Source organism: Anser brachyrhynchus (assembly GCF_964034855.1).
Source record: "Anser brachyrhynchus genome assembly, chromosome: 3".
In the NCBI taxonomy this organism is placed as follows: Eukaryota; Metazoa; Chordata; class Aves; order Anseriformes; family Anatidae; genus Anser; species Anser brachyrhynchus.
Genome location: NC_137696.1, coordinates 26,909,810 through 26,927,957, shown reverse-complemented (window position 1 = coordinate 26,927,957; position 18,148 = coordinate 26,909,810). Strand labels below are relative to the sequence as shown.

Sequence of the window (18,148 nt, the reverse complement as noted above, 5' to 3'; positions counted from 1 at the left end):
GAAACAACAGCAGCAGATGTAGCTGGCCTTTCCTAGAGATTGCATATTAATTTGAAGAAAAATATATCTCTAAATCCAAGAAGGACTTCAAACTTGTTCTCTAAATCTGCCAGCCTGGTCGCTAGTGAGATTTTGTTCAGACCAGCTCTGACAAGCAGCTGTTACATTCAGCTCTGACTCTTCTTGAAGACTATGACATGGAGGAGCTTACGGAGGAATAACAGAAGGCGGCAGCATCTGCATAATCTCTCCTCTCCTGTTGTGATGCAAGGGATGTAAATTTAGATTTGGCTGTAGAGAGCACGTTCATGGCATAATGTTCCATGTCTAAGACTGCAGCCTTTAAGAAAAGCTCTCTTCACCCATAAAACAGACTCTCTCAAAAACCTCTTGTAAGATTTTTAATCAGCAGGTTTGTTTTATCCCCCACATCAGGTGCACCTGTGCTTACCTAGAGGCAACTAATTCCTGCTATAAAGCAGTGTGAATAAAGCCAATTAGAAAATATATATATATATATGTTTTTGTTACAATCCAAACACAGCATCTCATACAGCAGAATTGTCATAGCCCGAGTGGGTACGGTAAGCCTGTACTCAACAGGAAACAACCTTGTTTTCAGTTGCTTATAACTTCTTCAACTGCAGGACATCTGTGTTGAAATTCTCTGCACCAGATCCTTGCCTCAGGCTAAATTTGCTTAAAATGTGACTGCTCAGTTGGAGGATTTGTGGTGTCAATCCCATGGCAAACTGGGGCTCTCTCGGTTGTGCAAGCAATGGGTCTTGCAAAGCAGTGTGGTCAGCTCAGAAGCACCCATGAGACAAACCGATAAAGTCAAACAAAGGAAAAAGTAAAAGTGCATTCAGATGCACTGATCATTCTTCTAGAGGCAAATCTAGACTCTTGTAGCAATGGATCAATCAGAAGTCTAAGAAAGGTGAATTGTGAGGAAATATTTAAAGGATTTTGCTTGTTTCAAGTGAAAAAAGACAAGTGACTAGTGATGCCGTAGGTCTTCAGATATGTGAACAGTGCAGTATTTGGAAAGGCATAGACCCGACATACACATTTGGAAATGCTGAACTCGGGAGATTTGGGTGGACATTACAAAGAAATTTGCAACGACGAAGGCAGGAAAACATTGGCCTAGATGAGGAGAAAGGGTGTTAGGGTAGAGCTAAGTGTAGGCTGGGCTTGTCCCAGTAAAGGAGTTAACTGTCCCACACCGGGGACATGCCAGGTATTTTTCCAGTGAATGCTAATTCCACAAAAGGTGGAGATGAGGGGGTGACACTGCTGAGTATGCAGTCATCCAACAATGATTTAAGCCAAATATGATAAAAATTATATTACACCCACACCCACACACAAATCGTGTCCTTTTTCCAAAGTCAGAACAAAAAATACATAAATTCAAAAGATTCCTTCATAGAGAGGAGGGGAAGATAAAAGTGTTGCTGTTTCCTCTTATAATAATCAAGGAAATCAGAGTTTGGTGAGTCATGCACTAGAAATGAGCTCACTGAAATTAATGTAGGGAAAAATCTCAGGTGAATAATTGGTGATGATAGAATTAAAAATAGTCTCATTAATGATAGATGCCTTTTAATGAAGTCAGAGCAATGAGGTAAGGAGGTCTTTTTTTTTTTTTTTGTGAGGATTTTCCTACCCAAGGAATTATAAATATATAAAACCAGTGGGGTGCTTTGTTCACTGGCCAGACCTATAGGAAGATTATCCCGCTAATGTGGGCTAGTTATGCATGAATGCTGGAGCTGGTGACTCCTGGGGCAGGTCCTTCCAGTCTGCTGGGCTCTGCTCCTCCTGTATTTGAAATTACATGTCCTGTCTTCAGCAGCTGGGATCTCTCCAGTGGAGGATGAGATTCAGAAACAAAAAGTGGCTGGGGCTCATCCCCCTTCCTCCAGTGAGGCATCCTTCATAAGTGTTTTTAAGGCACAGCAAGAATCACAGAGGAAAATATAATGTATTTTTGGGTTTTGAAAGAAAAACAAAACAAAACAAAAAACAGGAACAATGTTCCTTTGTCTTTATGTTTGAAACACTTGCAAACGGGACTCAGAGACTCAGGATTTAACAGGGTGGAAAACACTGGTATGCAGAGATGCACATTGCACTGCTGGGACCGAAAATCCTGAAGATCGCTGTCGTCAAACTGTGGCCTGCTTAGAGGAGGGCAGGAAACCACCACCACCACCACCCCCCTCCCGGAGAGGAGATGATGCAGAACAATGAGTGAAGCTAACAAGGGTGGAAATCTGTTTTTTTCCCAGGAGATGGCACTAAAGGACAATTGCCTTTCAGCCAGCATCGTTCGGTTCAGCGGAAACCTTGCTGAGGGCCAAACTTTCGTGCAGTTTGTACTGACATCTTTGCGAGTTCCTCCTCCCTGTTATCCGAAGCAAAATTTCATTCTGTGTTTTTAGGAAGGGATAGTGAAGGGTGGGGATACCTTTCCTCTACATCTCCATACAGGAGGTAAATATAAGCTGGGAGAGGTGCCAGGTCCCTAGTCCAACCTGCTCACAGCGGGGTCAACATTGAATTTAGACTGGGTTGCTCTGCTCTTTGTAGTCATGCCTAGAAAGTCTCATGGGATAGAGACCCCCCCAGCCTCCCAGGACAGCCTCTTCTCATGCTTAATTTCATATTAGTGAATTTGTTTTCTTGTATCCAGCTGGAAACTCCCCCATTTCAACTGATGACCGTTGTCCCTTGCTGTCCATCTGTGCACCTCAGTAAAGACCCTGGCTCCATCCTGTGCACAGCCCCTTCTTTGGTATTGAAAAGCTGCTGGCAGGTCTTTCCTAAGCCTTATCTCCTCCAGCTCGACAAGCCCAGGGCCCTGAGCTTCTCATCAGAGATGCAGGATCCAGGAAGGAGCATCACCCTTGCTGAGCTCAGCCTGCACTTTACTCCAAAACAGCTCTGGCAGCCTGATACAACCTCCTGCAAGGACAAGGAAGGGAAGATATTTCTTCCACTGTTTTCTTTTAATTATCTCCATTATTCTACCCGCTCTTTAGTTTCTCTGTTGCTCCTTGAAGAAAAAGGATTTCCAGAGCTCTCTGTGTACAGGTAACTGCAGCAACTTTGCGCAGATTTTAGGACCAGCCTTATCTCAGGAGAGGACGGGGGCTTGGGATGCAAAGAAAAGAGGCGGCTGACAAAACCTGCCCCCTTGCCAGTCCCACGGAAGGGTGGAGGACAGAAAGGCCATTCATCCCTGCAGTGAACCTTGGCTTGGGGCTGGCAAAGTCCTGGGAGCACCCGAGTGACGTGGTGCTGTGTGGTATGGTTTTCCCTGGTCACGGCACTTCAAAAGCAGGCCGTGCCAGAGCACTTCCTCACTGCTAGCGCTGCGGGACAAAGGACAATAACTGTTAGGCCTCTGCCATTTCCTCAGAACCTATGGCAAGCTGGAGCAGTAATTAAATGCTCTGGCAAAAACAGCAGAAATGAGCTTCGTTCTGCTCCATGACTCACTGAACAGCACTGGGGATTTCATTTTACAAGCGACCTGCTGGGCTGTCCGGTAAGTGGAGTCCATTTCTGAGAGAAGCTTGGGAGGGGTGGGTGCTCCTTGCCACTCCTGTATATATATATATATATCCAGCTTCCTGAACTTATTTATGTTGCCGTGCGTTATAAAACACGGTGAAAGGGGTGGAAATGTGAAGGGAACCAGACAGCACCATAGCATACCCCTGAAAACCTACACCTGCTTGGTGCAGCAATGGGTAGAGTTGCAAAGCAAGGGCCTGAAGGGGAGGCACGGTCTTCATCCAGCTCCAACGTCAAATCAAATCTTCCCCAATGGTAACGTCCACCATGTCCCACCTTTTTCTACGAGAGGGTCAAGCGCTCACTTTGAGAGGCTAAAAGGAGCTTGGAGAACAAGGCTGAGGGCAACCCCCTGTTAATAAAATAGCCTGCCTATGCCCAAAAGCTGAGAGCTCTCCCTGGTGAGACACATTTTCTGGGTTCTGCCGTTGGAGCTGGGCTGGTGAAGGGAGTAGCAAGCCCTCAGGCCTCAGCTTGGCTTCACAAATGCACTGCACCCACTGAGGAGTGAATTACTGATAAAGCAGCACTGATAAGCAGCAGTAATTAGTAGCCTCAGTGTGACAGAGTCCATTTTGAGGAAGAAAATAGTCTTGCATGAATCACCATGTTTTATTGCAACAGCTTACTTTTTCTTTCTCTTTCTTTCTCGAGTGTACCCTCAGTAAGTTTGCAGACTACGACAAGTTGGGGGGCGTGTCAATTTGCCGGGGGGTAGGAAGGCCCTGCAGAGGGGCCTGGACAAGTTGGGTCGATGGGCAGAGGCCAATGGGATGAGGTTCAACATGGCCAAGTGCTGGGTCCTGCACTTTGGCCACACCAACCCCATGCAGCGCTACAGGCTTGGGGCAGAGTGGCTGGAAAGCTGTGCAGAGGAAAAGGATCTGGGGGTGCTGACTGATGCTCGCCTCAACATGAGCCGGCAGTGTGCCCAGGTGGCCCAGAAGGCCAACGGCATCCTGGCCTGTAGTAGAAATAGTGTAGCCAGCAGGAGCAGGGAGGTGATCATCCCCCTGTACTCTGCTCTGGTGAGGCCGCACCTCGAATCCTGTGTTCAGCTTTGGGCCCCTCACTACAAGAAGGACATCGAGGCCCTGGAGTGTGTCCAGAGAAGGGCTACGAAGCTGGTGAGGGGCCTGGAGCACAAGTCCTGTGAGGAGCGGCTGAGGGAACTGGGGTTGTTTGGTCTGGAGAAGAGGAGGCTCAGGGGAGACCCCATTGCTCTCTGCAACTGCCTGAAAGGAAGGCGTGGGGAGCTGGGGGTCGGCCTCTTCTCACAGGTAACTAGTGATAGGACTAGAGGGAATGCCCTCAAGTTGCGCCAGGGGAGGTTCAGGTTGGAAATGAGGAGACATTTCTTCTCAGAAAGAGCAGTCAGGCATTGGGACGGGTTGCCCAGGGAGGTGGTGGAGTCACCGTCCCTGGAGGTGTTCAAGGAAAGGTTTGACGTGGTGCTTAGGGACATGGTTTAGTGGGTGATACTGGTGGTAGGGGGATGGTTGGACCAGATGATCTTGGAGGTCTTTTCCAACCCTAATGATTCTGTGATTCTCTTTCTTTGTTTTTAGTCTATTTTAGAGACACTGTTCTTCTGCCCTTGGCCCACCAATATGCACCAAGTTTTTCTTTCCTCAGGCTCACTACTTCTAGGTATCATTCTGGGTCCACATGGATGGCAACAAAATTATTCCCTTAAAGTTGCACCATGTGAGCAGAGGCATAGGTCAGCAGAAAAAAGTCAGTGGCAAGCTCTGTGCTGAGCAATTTACAAGCTAAAGTTCATGTTTACCTTTGTGGAAAGTCCCTGCCCTGAATGGGTTGTACCCTGCGTGGGGCAATGAGGGAGCATTCTTTCTGTGCAGAGGACACCTGGAGCACTGCACTCAGCTCTGGGGCCTCCAGCACAAGGACAGGGACCTGTCGGAGCGAGTCCAGAGGAGGGCCACAAAGTGCTGGAGCACCTCTCCTGTAAAGACAGGCGGAGAGAGTTGGGGCTGTTCAGCCTGGAGAAGGCTCCAGGGAAACCTTACAGCGGCCTTCCAGTACCTAAAGGGGGCCTGCAGGACAGCTGGGGAGGGACTCTGTGCCAGGGAGTGTAGGGATAGGACGAGGGGGAACGGCTTTAAATTGAGAGGGTAGATTTAGATTAGATATTAGGAAGAAAATCTCTGTTCAGAGGGTGATGAGGCACTGGAACGGGTTGCCCAGAGAAGCTGTGGATCCCCCATCCCTGCAAGTGTTGAAGGCCAGGTTGGATGGGGCTTTGGGCAGCCCTGTCTAGTAGAAGGTATCCATGCCCATGGCAGGGGGGGTGGAACTAGATGATCTTTAAGGTCCCTTCCACCCCAAACCATTCTGTCATGCTCTGATTCTGTGATGACACGGGGACGAATAGGTGGGCACACACTTCACAAAGAAAATGGAGACACATCCTGGACGTATAGGTGCATCCAGAGAGTTGCAGACAACAGCTCGGTGTCCAGGTGGAGACCAGTGATGAGCAGTGTCCCTCAGGGTCCGTACTGGGACTGAGGCTGTTTAGTATCTTTATTAACGTCATGGACAGTGGGTTCAAGTGCACTCTCAGCAAGTTTGCTGATGACACCAAGCTGAATACTGGAGGGAAAGGATACATCCAGAGGGACCTTGGCAGGCTGGAGAGATATTAGATATTAGGATGAGAATCTTTATTCAGAGGGTGGTAAGGTGCTAGAACAGGCTGCCCAGAGAAGCTGTGGATGCCCCATCCCTGGAGGTGCTCAAGGCCAGGCTGGATGGGGCTCTGAGCAACCTGGTCTAGTAGGAGGTGCCCCTGCCCACAGAAGGGGTGTTGGAATTATGGGATCTTTAAGGCTCCTTACAACTCAAAGCATTCTGTGATCCCTCCAACATCGCTTTAGTCATTAGAAAAATGTTAATGATTCATATTTTAAGACCACTACAAAGTGGTATATACAGCGGTATAACAAAATTTAAAATTAACCCCAAAACATGCTGACTGTTGTGACCCGTGGGTTTTGGGACCGCTCTGTTCCCACTGCAGAATACAGAGCAGTTATCCATACCCTCTGGCACACTGGTGGGGCAGACCAAAGGCACAGGTCTGCCCACACAGGGAAGCTCAAGAAAGCTACAACTAGAAGCCACCACTGTCCTCTGCAGTCAGCTTTCTACACCTTGGCTTTCCTGAGCGTTTGTTTCCACACAGCCTGGACTCCAGCCCTGTCTTCCTAGGAGAGGGCTGAGGCCACAGGCAGAACAATGCAGGGAAGTTTACACTGCAGCTTCCCCTCTCTGCTCGGGCCACGGCTGAGAAGCTCCTCGCTTGTGTGCACGCTTATGTGCCTAGGTAATCACAGCACAAGGATCACATACTTTTATTTACAGTCCAGTTAGAAAAGAGCACTAAAAACATACTTCTTTTCCATCCTTCTTTTCCAAATCCATTCCATTTGCTACATTTAAAAGAAATACAGTCCAGTGTGCTAAGACATGCAGTTCCCCTCCATTCAGAAAAGGCAAAGAAATCAACTGAGCAGCATTTGTTTCCAGAACATCTCAATTCCTTGATTACAAAAACACTATCAAAACTAGAAAGATCTATAATACAGAGAAAGCGCTAGCGGGGAAATCATTTACTGCTACCATGAAAGGCTGATGGGGGAGGGCAATAAAAATAATAAAAAAAAAACAATTCACAGAATTTTGAAGGCCCATAAAAACACTTGTTCCTGTGTCATCAACAGGAGATTTATATCCCTCGGGGTGTGACATGGAAGCTGCTCCATCCTGCGCTGACATTCTCTGGCTACAGCTTCCACATGTGGAAACGGAGCCAGCAGGTTACTTGGCCCCACTCTTATACAAAACACGCTGCCCTAAACGGCACGTGTAGTTTTTTCAGATGCAGCTAGTGATTTTTTTTCCCCTCCCAATGAACACGACAGAGCTGGGTGTTCTTAAAGCCTCAGTTTCTAGAGTCAGGTACATTAGATATAAACCACGTCTAAAAAAACAGTATGTGTATTTCACAGCAGCAGAGGGAAGTTTTAACATATTAATCACAGTGAACCTTTAATGCCCCAAAATCAGAAGACAAACACACCTTGTTTCCTTTCTGGATTTTTACAGCAGTGCTAAGACTTAAGGGCTCATGATTTCCAGTGTTTGAGATGAACAACAGTGATGCAGCAAAGCTCACCGTGTCTCAGATCACAGCCCATTTATATCCAAGTATATCTTTACGTATACTCAATTTTAACCATCTCAGAAAAAGACATAAGAAACCAAAGGCTACATCTTACTGATCCTTCATTACCCGTTTCCTCCACAGCTTTGACTATTCCTCCCCCTGCCAGACTCAACTCTCATGCACCTCCCAACCACCACCCTCATCCTCTACTTCCCTTCACTTCTCTGTCCCTCATCTACCTGCTTTCCCATCCATCCTTGGCTCCTTTTCACACGTAACTTTAGAAAACCAGTGCATGTCTGTCACGAAACTTCAGCTCAGTTAGTCCACAATTACCTCCGTGTCCTTGCATTTCTTTGACCCCATCCGATTTTAAAGGTTGAAAAGCGCTGGAGATTTTTGCAGGAAAGAGCACCAGGTCCAGGGAATTGGGCTGCGGGAGGGGGTCGGGGCTGTGCATGTCCAAGAGGTTTCTCAGATATGGTCTTGGATGATGATTCAATCCTAAAAAAGCCGAAATCGCCGCAGTCTTCTGGGAAAGGCTCGTGCTCACCCTGTGCTCTAGCGGACCAGCGATGCCACCTGCACGGCCACCCCGAAGGGAGCGGAGTAGGCTGCTGCCAGTCCTTGCAAGCCGACCACCAAGTAGCGACATCCTTTCTGCAGGGCTTTGCCGACGTTCTGCAGGGAGAGGTGCGGGAACAGGGGGAAAAGAAGGACAGGTAATGGAAAACAGCTTGCCATGAAATTGTTGCAACAGCCTCCTTCGCACACAGTGTCCCCAGCCCCGAAAATGGGCTTAAGCATGGAGCAATGTTTTATAATCTATTTTTACATATAAATACACACACACAGAGCATAGTTAAACTGAGCGGATGCAGCTCCACAGGAAGTGAGGCTTTTATGTGGATTTCTATTCAGGAATAAAAACAGTTTAAGTTCATACCTAGTACGTGTGTCTCACAAACACATGCCGTAAGTAAATTTGTGTGCTTTAAGTTACAAACAATGTGTCAAAACAAGATTGTTTTGGTCAAAACAAGAACATTTTGACCCACCTTCACCTCTGTGTTCAAAAAGTCATGCGTGTGCTGCCTGAGAGAAAACTTGCTATGGATTATTAAAACGAAAAACATGATTAAATTTCACTTTCAACAGTTTAGATCATGGGGCTGGTCATGACTGGGGAATTAATACAAGGTGAGTCAGTCTGGGGAGAAATCCAAACTAGCTGGTAGTCAGTTCCACCTTACGGTTGCCTGGGACTAGATCAAAATTGCCTCTTGTAACATGAAAAACACTGCAGCTGGGGATATGTTTTCACATTTAATGAAATCAGTGAAATCCACTCTATTATATCCCCAGGGTTTGTTAAAGCTAGTACAACGGTACTGACACAGGAAAGCCTCCTGCAATGCCAAATGCCATCGTATTTGCACCTCTGGGAACTTACTGGAAGGGAGTCAAGACAGCAAAATGGAGGGGACCGGAGGAGGAGACGTGGGGCCGTTCCCGTCTCCACCCGCCGCTGCCCTGCTGTGTCGCACCGCAGACTTCTTTCCTCCTTCCCGCACCGCACACAACTTACTTACCCCAACCTCACCCGCGCTTACACGACTTGTTCCTTACTGGCGAAGGCAAGCCCTGCAAACCCTCCCCGCGAGGCTGGAGCCTGGGCAGTGCAGAGGCAGCACGCAACAACATCCCAGGGCGGCCGTGTGCCCTGAGCGCTTTCACCAGCTCCTTCACACCGCAGCACGGCCGCACGCCCACAAAACGCCTCTGCGGGAATCGGGCGCGTGCCGCGAGCCCTCCCGAGCTGAGGCTGCTTCTTAAAGCGTGCTTCCTGCGACTTGGAAGCCAAACCCGAAACAGCAAATCCATCACGAGAGGCTGAAGTAAGCGGCTCCCATTCATCCCCGCTGCATGAAGCAGGAATACTTGCAGGGCAGCTCATGACTATGCTGTCATCTGTAAAGTCTTAGGAGATTCAGAGCTAAGTAACTTTGCCAAGCTGACTGGAGTGCTTTGGATGTCACGCTTCCCAAGCATATCTTTAACAAAATCATGGGGGTTTTTTTGTTTGTTTTTTTTTAAGAATGCCGCAGAAAGCCTGTTGTTGGACGGACGTCTGTGCTCCCCCTCAGGTGGGAAATGATCCCAGACACCAGGACAGGACCCTCCTGCTGACACTGAAACGACTTTTTGCTACAGCTGCACAAGAGGTAGCAGTATTTAAGTAACACGAACAAGGGAAAACAACCAAATTAATAATCAAAACAACCAAGCTCTTCTAAACGGCCCTTTCCTAACCAAAGCCTGCGGAGCGGAGGCTGCGGGGCCGGCGGCCGTCCTTCCACGCAGGAAGGCAACAACAACAACCCCGGCCAAACGGCGGCGGGGGCACGGGAAAGCCTCGCAGCTTTTTGACTTGGCTTCGCCCCCCCCCCCGGCCCCCCGTCTCCCCCCGCCGCCCTCACCTTGCCGTACTTCCTCAGCCGCTTGCCGTAGGGCCGCTTCCCCCCGGGGGCCGGCGGCCGCAGCGGCTGGTAGGCGTCGGGCAGGAGGGCGAAGCGCACCGTCCTGCCGCCCGCCCCGGCCTGCTCCGCGTCCCGCTCCGGGTCCCGCTCCGCCCGCGGGGTCCCCGCGCCGACCCCCGGCTCCTCGTCCTCCTCCGGGCCGCTCAGGATGCGGACCCGGTCGTCGCCGGGCCCCCGCCGGGAGAAGCGGCCCCGCGCCCCCACCGTCATGGTGCCGCCGCCGCCGCCGCCGCCGCCGCGCAGGTGTGGCCCGAGGCGGCCGCTGCCCCTCCCGGGGCGGGACCCGGCCCCGGCCCTGTGTCAGTGCCGCCACAGCCCATTGCGGGGTCACCCGGCCCCCCGCCGGGCCTGCGGCGAGGCGCTGGACGTGTGCGTGTGTAGAGACAGCCCCCGCTCCGCCGTGAAGTAAAGCACAGCAGCACCGCAGCTTCCCTCCCAAGCGCCAACCTCAACAGCGTTCACATGGCAGAGAGCCCGAAACTTGGCTACTGCACGTTTTTTGATACGGCGCTGTAGCTTTTGACGTGCTTCTAACCATCCTTACGTGGCTTGAAGGATGAGGTAAGGTTTGATGCTGAAGTACCAGCGCTGAGAAATAAAATATCAAAAACCTATAAGCAACTGTTGAACGGGTTCTTTCAGCTTGTTAACCTCAAGCTACCTTGAAAATTTTCCAGGGAAAACAAAAACAAAACAAAACAAAAAGCATTGAATATATTTCTGGGGATTTTAAAAGTGTTTGCATCTAGTTATTATTATGTATAGACTCGTTACTGTGCAAAGATAGCAAAAGATCACCTGCTTTCTCGAGAGGGGAAGGCCCTTCCACACATTTGCACCCAACAGGTTTGTTTCACTATCCTGAACTCAGGTATCAAAAACTCAGAGAATGATCATCTCTCAATTAGGATAGGCTATCGCAGTTTGCTTGGCAGCAGAGGAACCCCAACAACGTGTTCTCCAAGATTAGGAGCTCCAAGGTACCTCTTAAGTGTAAGACACTGGGTATCTGAAGTCTCCCATCCAAGAGCTCCTAGGATTTCAGTCATTGTAACTAGGTGGCATTACCGATGCCACTTAGTTCTCAAGCATTATTTTTTGTCCACAGAAGCAGGAGTGAAAACGGATAGTCCTTTCATAGACCTGCGTACATTTTAATGTTTTCAACTGGGCTGCATGAAAAAGGACATAACTCAGTTTGGAAGTATCTGCATGCCTTATGTAAAGAAAGCCAGCAAAAAAGCAACCCCAAAACAGAACAGCAGAACCACACTGTAGTCTAACTGCTCAAATCCCCATACTCCCCCCAAAGCCAAACCCGCCCCACAAAACACAATTACAATCAAAGCCATCTGAGGAGCTGAGACATCCCTATCCCCTCTGTGGTGGAGCGGTTCTTTCCCCAGCTCAGCTGTGGCCCAAGATTAACTGATGTCACATCAGTGGGCAACAGCCAGAACAGGTGAGGACAAACAGGGGCTCCCCGATCTCACTTTGCAGCCAGGGGCCTGGAAAGTACCAGAACTGTACGTTCTGGAAGGTAGGGGAATGGTGCAGTTGGAGGAAAACACCAAAATTGCCTTATCTGAACCATAGCCAAGATGGAAAAGTACTGACTAACAATCGTCTTGCAGTCCTATAAATAGTGGTGCTAAGCAAAGAGCCCCTTGAGCTCTCCAGGGATCACAGTAGGCTGTGACCCTCGGTCTCCCCCTGAGCTGGGATGCCTCTCAGGGTATATTTCGTGAGGATCAGGATCATCCGCTGACAAACACAGAGGAAGGAGAAGGGTGAGTAATTCACCAGAACGGGGGGGAAGCCAAAAGTGTGTGACCAAATTTTGACACCCCCCCATTACCCTGCAGTAAGTCTCAGGTGAACCTTGCCATTCTCCCCTGTTTAACTAAGTTACTCTTTCAATTGTATCTTATGTTGAATCATTGTGTTAAATTGACTAATGACTAAGTGTAATCTAATCTTGTGATTTACCATAAAATATTAACAAATCTTAAATTGCCGGTAAATGAAAGTTGTGTACGGTATCTACTTGTGACACTCTCCTAGATCTGCAGAACAAGGTGGCATTTAACCTTCAGATTTCTCAAGTTAAAGCTATGCTGATAAAATGCCACACTGACCCTCTCTCCCAGGAAAGTCAAGCTGCATTTCAGATCCCAGTGGTCTTAGCCCGCCTCCCACACCCAAAGGGTAACTCGTGTAGCTGCTGCGTAACAAAGCAGCTGTTGAGGGGCTCAAAAAACCAAGCACTGAGGATACGATATGCAGTGCCTTACTGATTTCCATACTTAAGTACACGCTGCTTGCCAATAAAATCTGATAATTCTCTTCCTTGGACCTTTGCATCTTATACCTGCCAGTAACAGGACAAGCTGAATGACACATCTGGGTGCAGCACAGCTACAACTTCTGCACTCAGATTGATTGTGCCCTTGCTGAGGCATTGCGTGGCAAAATGCTGTAGAGAACGTAACTTGGCTCACGACCGAACTAGTAACTTCCAACAAGGCACAAAAACAAGATGGTATTTAACGGGATTTGGGAATCAGCACAATTTCATGCTGCTGGCAGTTACTGGCAATAATACTATTTGCAAAACTGTCCCTTTCCCATACAGAAATATTAAATTGGCAGTGGGATGCTGTAAGTGTTTCATGGGAGAACAGAACTAAGGTTTGTAATCCCTGTGCTCTTGAAGTGCTACCTGTATTTTAAGGAACATCAATCCATCTCCTGTTATGTGAAGCGGTGAACACCAGTAACAACCTGGGGCCAAGTCAGCCTGGTGAAAACAGAGCCTGTAAAGCAGGAAGCTGTCGTAAGCACTTAATCTACCGTCTCAGAGTATGACCTACATTTTTTTCACTGAACCTTCTGAAAAGGCAAAGGGTTTTGTTTCATTACTAAATTCAGACACGATCTTTGATTCATTTCATGGTTATACCCTAGTGGTGTACTTTCAAGGATAAATGGACATTCGCGGGTCAACTGAGTAGATACATAAACCCTTCCTGAGACCGACTTCTGATGAATTTCTGGAAAGGCTCCCAGACATCCCTTTCTAAGCAGTACTAAGCCACTGACATTTTCAGGAGACTGCAGAAGCACAGAACTGAGGCAACGCTAATCCTGAATTACCATGGAGGGTAGGAAGTCTGAGCTCGGGAGGAAGCCCTGAGGCTCGGGCTTACCTCCTCTACCACATCGGGCCCTAAATCCATGGAGGGTAGGAAGTCTTCACACTAAAACGCTCACAGACATAAAGCACACCTGCAATCAGAGACCTCTAGACTATGCTGGCTAACTGCAGTAAATATTGCACTTTTATAAAGGGCCAACAACAAGTATTTTAGTATGAGAACTGTTCAAGTAAGTTTTAATAGAGTGCACCAGTGAATCAAGATGACTTGCATCAGATTTTGTTTCAATGAACATCAGATAAAAAAAAAGGGGCTACAGTTCTTTCTTTCCAAACATCACCCTTTTTCTAAGGCAACAATACACGTCCATTTCAGAACATAACTGTTACAGAGGAAAGCTACATCACAGTACAGTATGTAAAGTCCATCTCGGTCAAGAAGCCATTACTGAATGGCACACTTACTACACTTACAGCCTTCTAACTTAGGGTTACAGAGTTTACCACAGTTTTTTTTTAATTTTTATTTTTTAAAGTGACAATTTCTTAATGAACTTTCTATTCTTCACAAGAGTGTGCAGATGGGGCCCATATGTTGATATTACAGTAATTACGACATTAAATAACATTGCACAACCAACCTCTATGGTTAATTCAGTACAAAATAACAAGTATTAAAATGTACCAGTACTAGTGGTTTTACATAGTTTATAATCATTAATTATGAAGGAAAAAAATGTGTTTTTTTTTTTCTTTTCTGTAGGCAAATGCCTAATTACAAAGCTGCACATTACAGGCATAATGATGTGGAATAAATACAAGAAATCTGGTAAAATATTAAACACAAACAGGTTACATGGGAACAAACTGTACAACCACAAAAGCATAAATCAACGATTTATCATTATAAACAATGTATGTTTAGCTGTAAAATATTATGTGGAATTGCATGTACTCTTTGGGGGCACATATTCCAAAAGCCAAGCTAATTCCTGAGGTGGTATTATTAACTGTATACAATTGGTCAACATTTCAGATTATCTTGTGCTATTAAACAGTCCCAATATTAATATACTTCCATAAAATGGAATTTATAGTATTCTGAAGGCAGCAAACAAGTGATATTTTACACCATGATATTCAAATGAAATAATTACGGTTCTCCATTTTGGTGCTACATTTGTTAATGGGCCATGGGAGTAAGCACTATAATTTGCAGACAGAACATCACTTACGCCTGGTTTCTGTTCCCCCATAGCTCTGAGCTGGCCCAAGGCAAACCAAAGTTTTTAAACTGTAAGTGCCAACACTGTAAACGTTTGTATTTTTCAACTAAACACTGTCCAATAACAAGGATAAGAGCCAAAGATAAGCAGGAACAGTCTTGTGTAGAACAAAAGCCGATTTATTCATCGACTTTGGTTCAAATCACGAACAATCTTTAAATAATTAAAAATGGTCATGCTACAGTTGTGAAAACTATTTTTGTGCATTTGACTCAGGACACAAGTTTGTTTTTTTGTTTTCTTTTTTGTTGTTTTCTTTTTAAAAAACAAACGCATGATAAAGGTAAGACTTATAAAACCACCAAAAATGTAAATGATAGAGAAGAACTTTTCCAACTCAAAGCATCAAACATACATTTCTGTGCAGAAATCTAGACAACTATACAAGATCTGAATTTAAGCAGTCATCTTTTTATTATACAACTCTATGAACATAAAATGAACAGAATGCTCTATATACTTACCTGTACATGTGAACATAACTTCTTCAGCTACAGTTTTTTAATATAGGTCATACTGGATTTAACTTTACAATTCTGAATAACTATGTATAACCTTATTGCAATAAGGGCAATTTCTACATGGGGAGTTTCACAGGCCAATCACATTAGGCGTAACCAGTACATTCAAAGTGTAGATCATGTATGAATCTTCCCTGATCCCAGAAAATTTAGTTTCTCTTTACAGCTTAAGCTCGTTTGCTATCTTGGATGCAATGTTCTTAAATGCAATAGAAGTCCCAGATATTCTCTTGAAACGAACTCCATTGAGTGACAATCGTGGCAGTTTGCAGACCTCCATCTCCCACTGAACAAGGCTATCTTGTCGTGCATCACCATGAACGCAGAAGAGCAAAAACCTCTCTTTTTGTTCATAATCACAGTTATTAGCATCTAACACTTTCCGAATCTCTCTCATCATATCGTTCGGGTCCATAGAACTAGTGGTCTTCATACTCCACGTGAACCGCAAGGAACGTGGCTTCGAATCTTTGCTATCCTCCTTCTCCCTGTCTTTTGGCTCTCCAGAAACACTCCTGGAAGAAGTGACATACAGAACAGTCAAAAGTGAAAGCAGTGCAACCAAGAGAAAGAAGAGAAATATAGTTCTTGAACAGGGGTTTCTAAACTGCAACTGACACACCACTACACTAGTCACATGCAAGCTAATCCAAAGCATTAAATGGGTACTATCGGAAGAGTTGTGCACCATCTCCTGCACTCAAGTGCAATTTGGTACAGCACTGGGAGCTGCTGCCAGCACTGGTTCAGCTACCAGTGGGGGCACGCGAGCAAATGGCACACACGAATTTGGAAACCCCTGCTCTAAAGCATTCTGATGACAACATATGTAATGATAACTGCAGACAAACGTTACTCCATACTGCTCCAAAGAAAGTGGAATCTATGTAAAGCATGACTGAAGTTCTGCTGATTTCATGATCTGCAGCATGCCATACACCAACAAAACTGAAGTTGAGGGACACAATCCTGAGGCATAAATCATACTGTAAAAGCAGCAGAGGAAATAACCCCACCCTGCGATTCACAAGTCTTCACTTAATTCCCCTTCACCCCTTTTCACTCTTCCCCCTTTTCTCATTTGTCTATTTTTGACCTCTCTCTGGTTCAGAGACCTTATCATGATATGCTTTATTTCAGCTGATGAAGCAGCATTTTGTGCTTCACCACAAGCACACCTTGCTTGTCAACCACTGAAATACCCATCCAACAGCTTTTTTTTCCCCCCCACAGAAGAAACAGTGGCATGTAGACACAAAGTTTTTTAGCTGATAAAATTACTTGGATAAAATTCCAAGTAATTAACTCCCAGCAAGTGTTCTTGCAATAACACTTCCTTACCATTGTAAAAAGCATTTTGAGAAACAGCACTAACTATTTTAGAGTTTCAAGTAATTCCACAGCCAACTATTTCTGTTCTTGTCCCAGGTATTTCAGATGCCTGATGCCTCCCCATCCATCACTGGGGAAAGTGAGGGGGGAAAGGTGCTGCTCTCATTTTGTCTATAAGCTGTTGCTATTCAGAGAGGAGCCAAAATAAACATTTTAAGTTTAACTTTCATTGTGAACCCCCGAGAACCACATCAACACTATGGGATAGAGCATGATAGGGATAGGATCTCAAACAACTTTTAGCCCAAAACAGACAATGTAGGATGACAAAAAGTAGAGGAAGCTAGAGAATGAAAGCAAGAGCTGAAAGCAACTTCACAATTTCATTTCAACATTTGATTCATCTTTCCCCTTTCCATGTCAAGACTATACAGCTAGTAGACTTTAATGTAAAACATGCTGTGCATCGAATAAGGTATCCCACTAATAATCTGCTTTTATTTTTTTAAATAAAGGTTTACTGGCTCTGTTTTGAAAATTAAGTCAACAACTTTGCGTACTTGACCAGTTTAGAATGCAAACTGCAATGCCTGTTCTTCAGATAGCATAAAAAGAAAAAGTTACGCACTATGCTAAGCACACCAAAAATGCAGAATAAAATGCTGAAAGATGGCAAAGGAGCAGATATATTGGAAAATGAGCATATGAAGGAATCACCTACAGATTTATGTTAGGCAGTTGCCATACAAATTCAATATTTAGCAATCACCACTTTTTTTGTATGAATGTCACTTATTTTCTCAGTGCAAAGTGGCATTCATTTCTCAGGCACTGTAGGATGTTTACTTCTGGCAATCAGCAGCTTTAGTAATAAACAAAGTATGTAACTACAGTAAAAATTTAATATATACATATATGCAAACACACACATAAATTATACTATGTTTTCTACTGAAACCAAAAGTAAACACCATGAAATATTTATAAGCCAAAGCATGATTTTAAGTGTCTAAATAATTAGTTTACTCCTACAGGGGGCATTATTATTCAAAGGAATATACTTAAGTTTAATATTAAAGTACTTTGCAAAAAAGCAAGAATGATGGGTAAAAAGGACCTCAACAAAACCCCCTCCCACCCCAATCCATAACATTTTTAAAATTACTTGAGTACTATTCTATTTTACATCCTGATTTAAAATCTTTAAGAAATCACTTAAAGCTTGATGCAAAAGATCTAGGAGCGAAGTATTAATAGTGGCTCCTCACCTTGAGGTGTCAGTTCTGCCACTGGCTTCGCCTTCACTTGGATCCCTCAAAACAAAGTTAAGGTTGAGATTCAATGATAAAGGTGAAAAATAAAAAGTTAAGAATAACCTACATCTAGTACAATGTTAAATAGCTACTGAACAAAAAAAAAATCAGCATAATAATGTCAAGCCTAATACTGTTTAATAGTATTTTTTCACAGCTGTAATTTTAATTTTCCTTTACAATACCTTCACCTCTTTCAGCTCTGACATGTAATAGTTA

The 18,148-nt window shown here is 45.4% G+C and overlaps 2 protein-coding genes across 11 annotated transcripts in view; both read right to left on the bottom strand.

Annotated features, from left to right (window-relative positions):
* Positions 1–6,950: 6,950 nt before the first annotated feature.
* Positions 6,951–12,361, bottom strand: LOC308191662 (required for drug-induced death protein 1). Its single transcript, XM_080584313.1, has 2 exons — positions 10,261–12,361; positions 6,951–8,461 (listed from the first exon to the last, which is right to left on the bottom strand). The coding sequence occupies exons 1-2, from the start codon at positions 10,528–10,530 to the stop codon at positions 8,342–8,344; spliced, it is 390 nt and encodes a 129-aa protein (XP_080440439.1). The 5' UTR covers positions 10,531–12,361; the 3' UTR covers positions 6,951–8,341.
* A 1,324-nt stretch (positions 12,362–13,685) lies between these two features.
* MARK1 (microtubule affinity regulating kinase 1) overlaps positions 13,686–18,148 on the bottom strand; it is a 58,306-nt gene continuing 53,843 nt past the window's right edge. For 6 of the 10 annotated variants that reach the window (XM_080584306.1, XM_080584301.1, XM_080584303.1 and 3 more), the window contains exons 17-18: positions 17,885–17,929; positions 13,686–15,799 (exon numbers count right to left, since the gene is read on the bottom strand). In XM_080584306.1, coding sequence (XP_080440432.1) covers positions 15,445–15,799; positions 17,885–17,929 — 400 coding nt within the window. In that variant the 3' untranslated portion in view covers positions 13,686–15,444. The remainder of the gene's footprint in view (positions 15,800–17,884; positions 17,930–18,148) is intronic. The other 4 variants (XM_080584307.1, XM_080584308.1, XM_080584310.1 and 1 more) reach the window with 1 other exon arrangement.

Bases quoted from the DNA above. Each gene is read 5' to 3' on its own strand.
- LOC308191662 (XM_080584313.1), bottom strand. From the start codon at position 10,530: ATGACGGTGGGGGCGCGGGGCCGCTTCTCCCGGCGGGGGCCCGGCGAC. The intron at 8,462-10,260 runs GTGAGGGCGGCG...CTCTCCCTGCAG, and splicing joins GGCTGAGGAAGTACGGCAAG to AACGTCGGCAAAGCCCTGCA.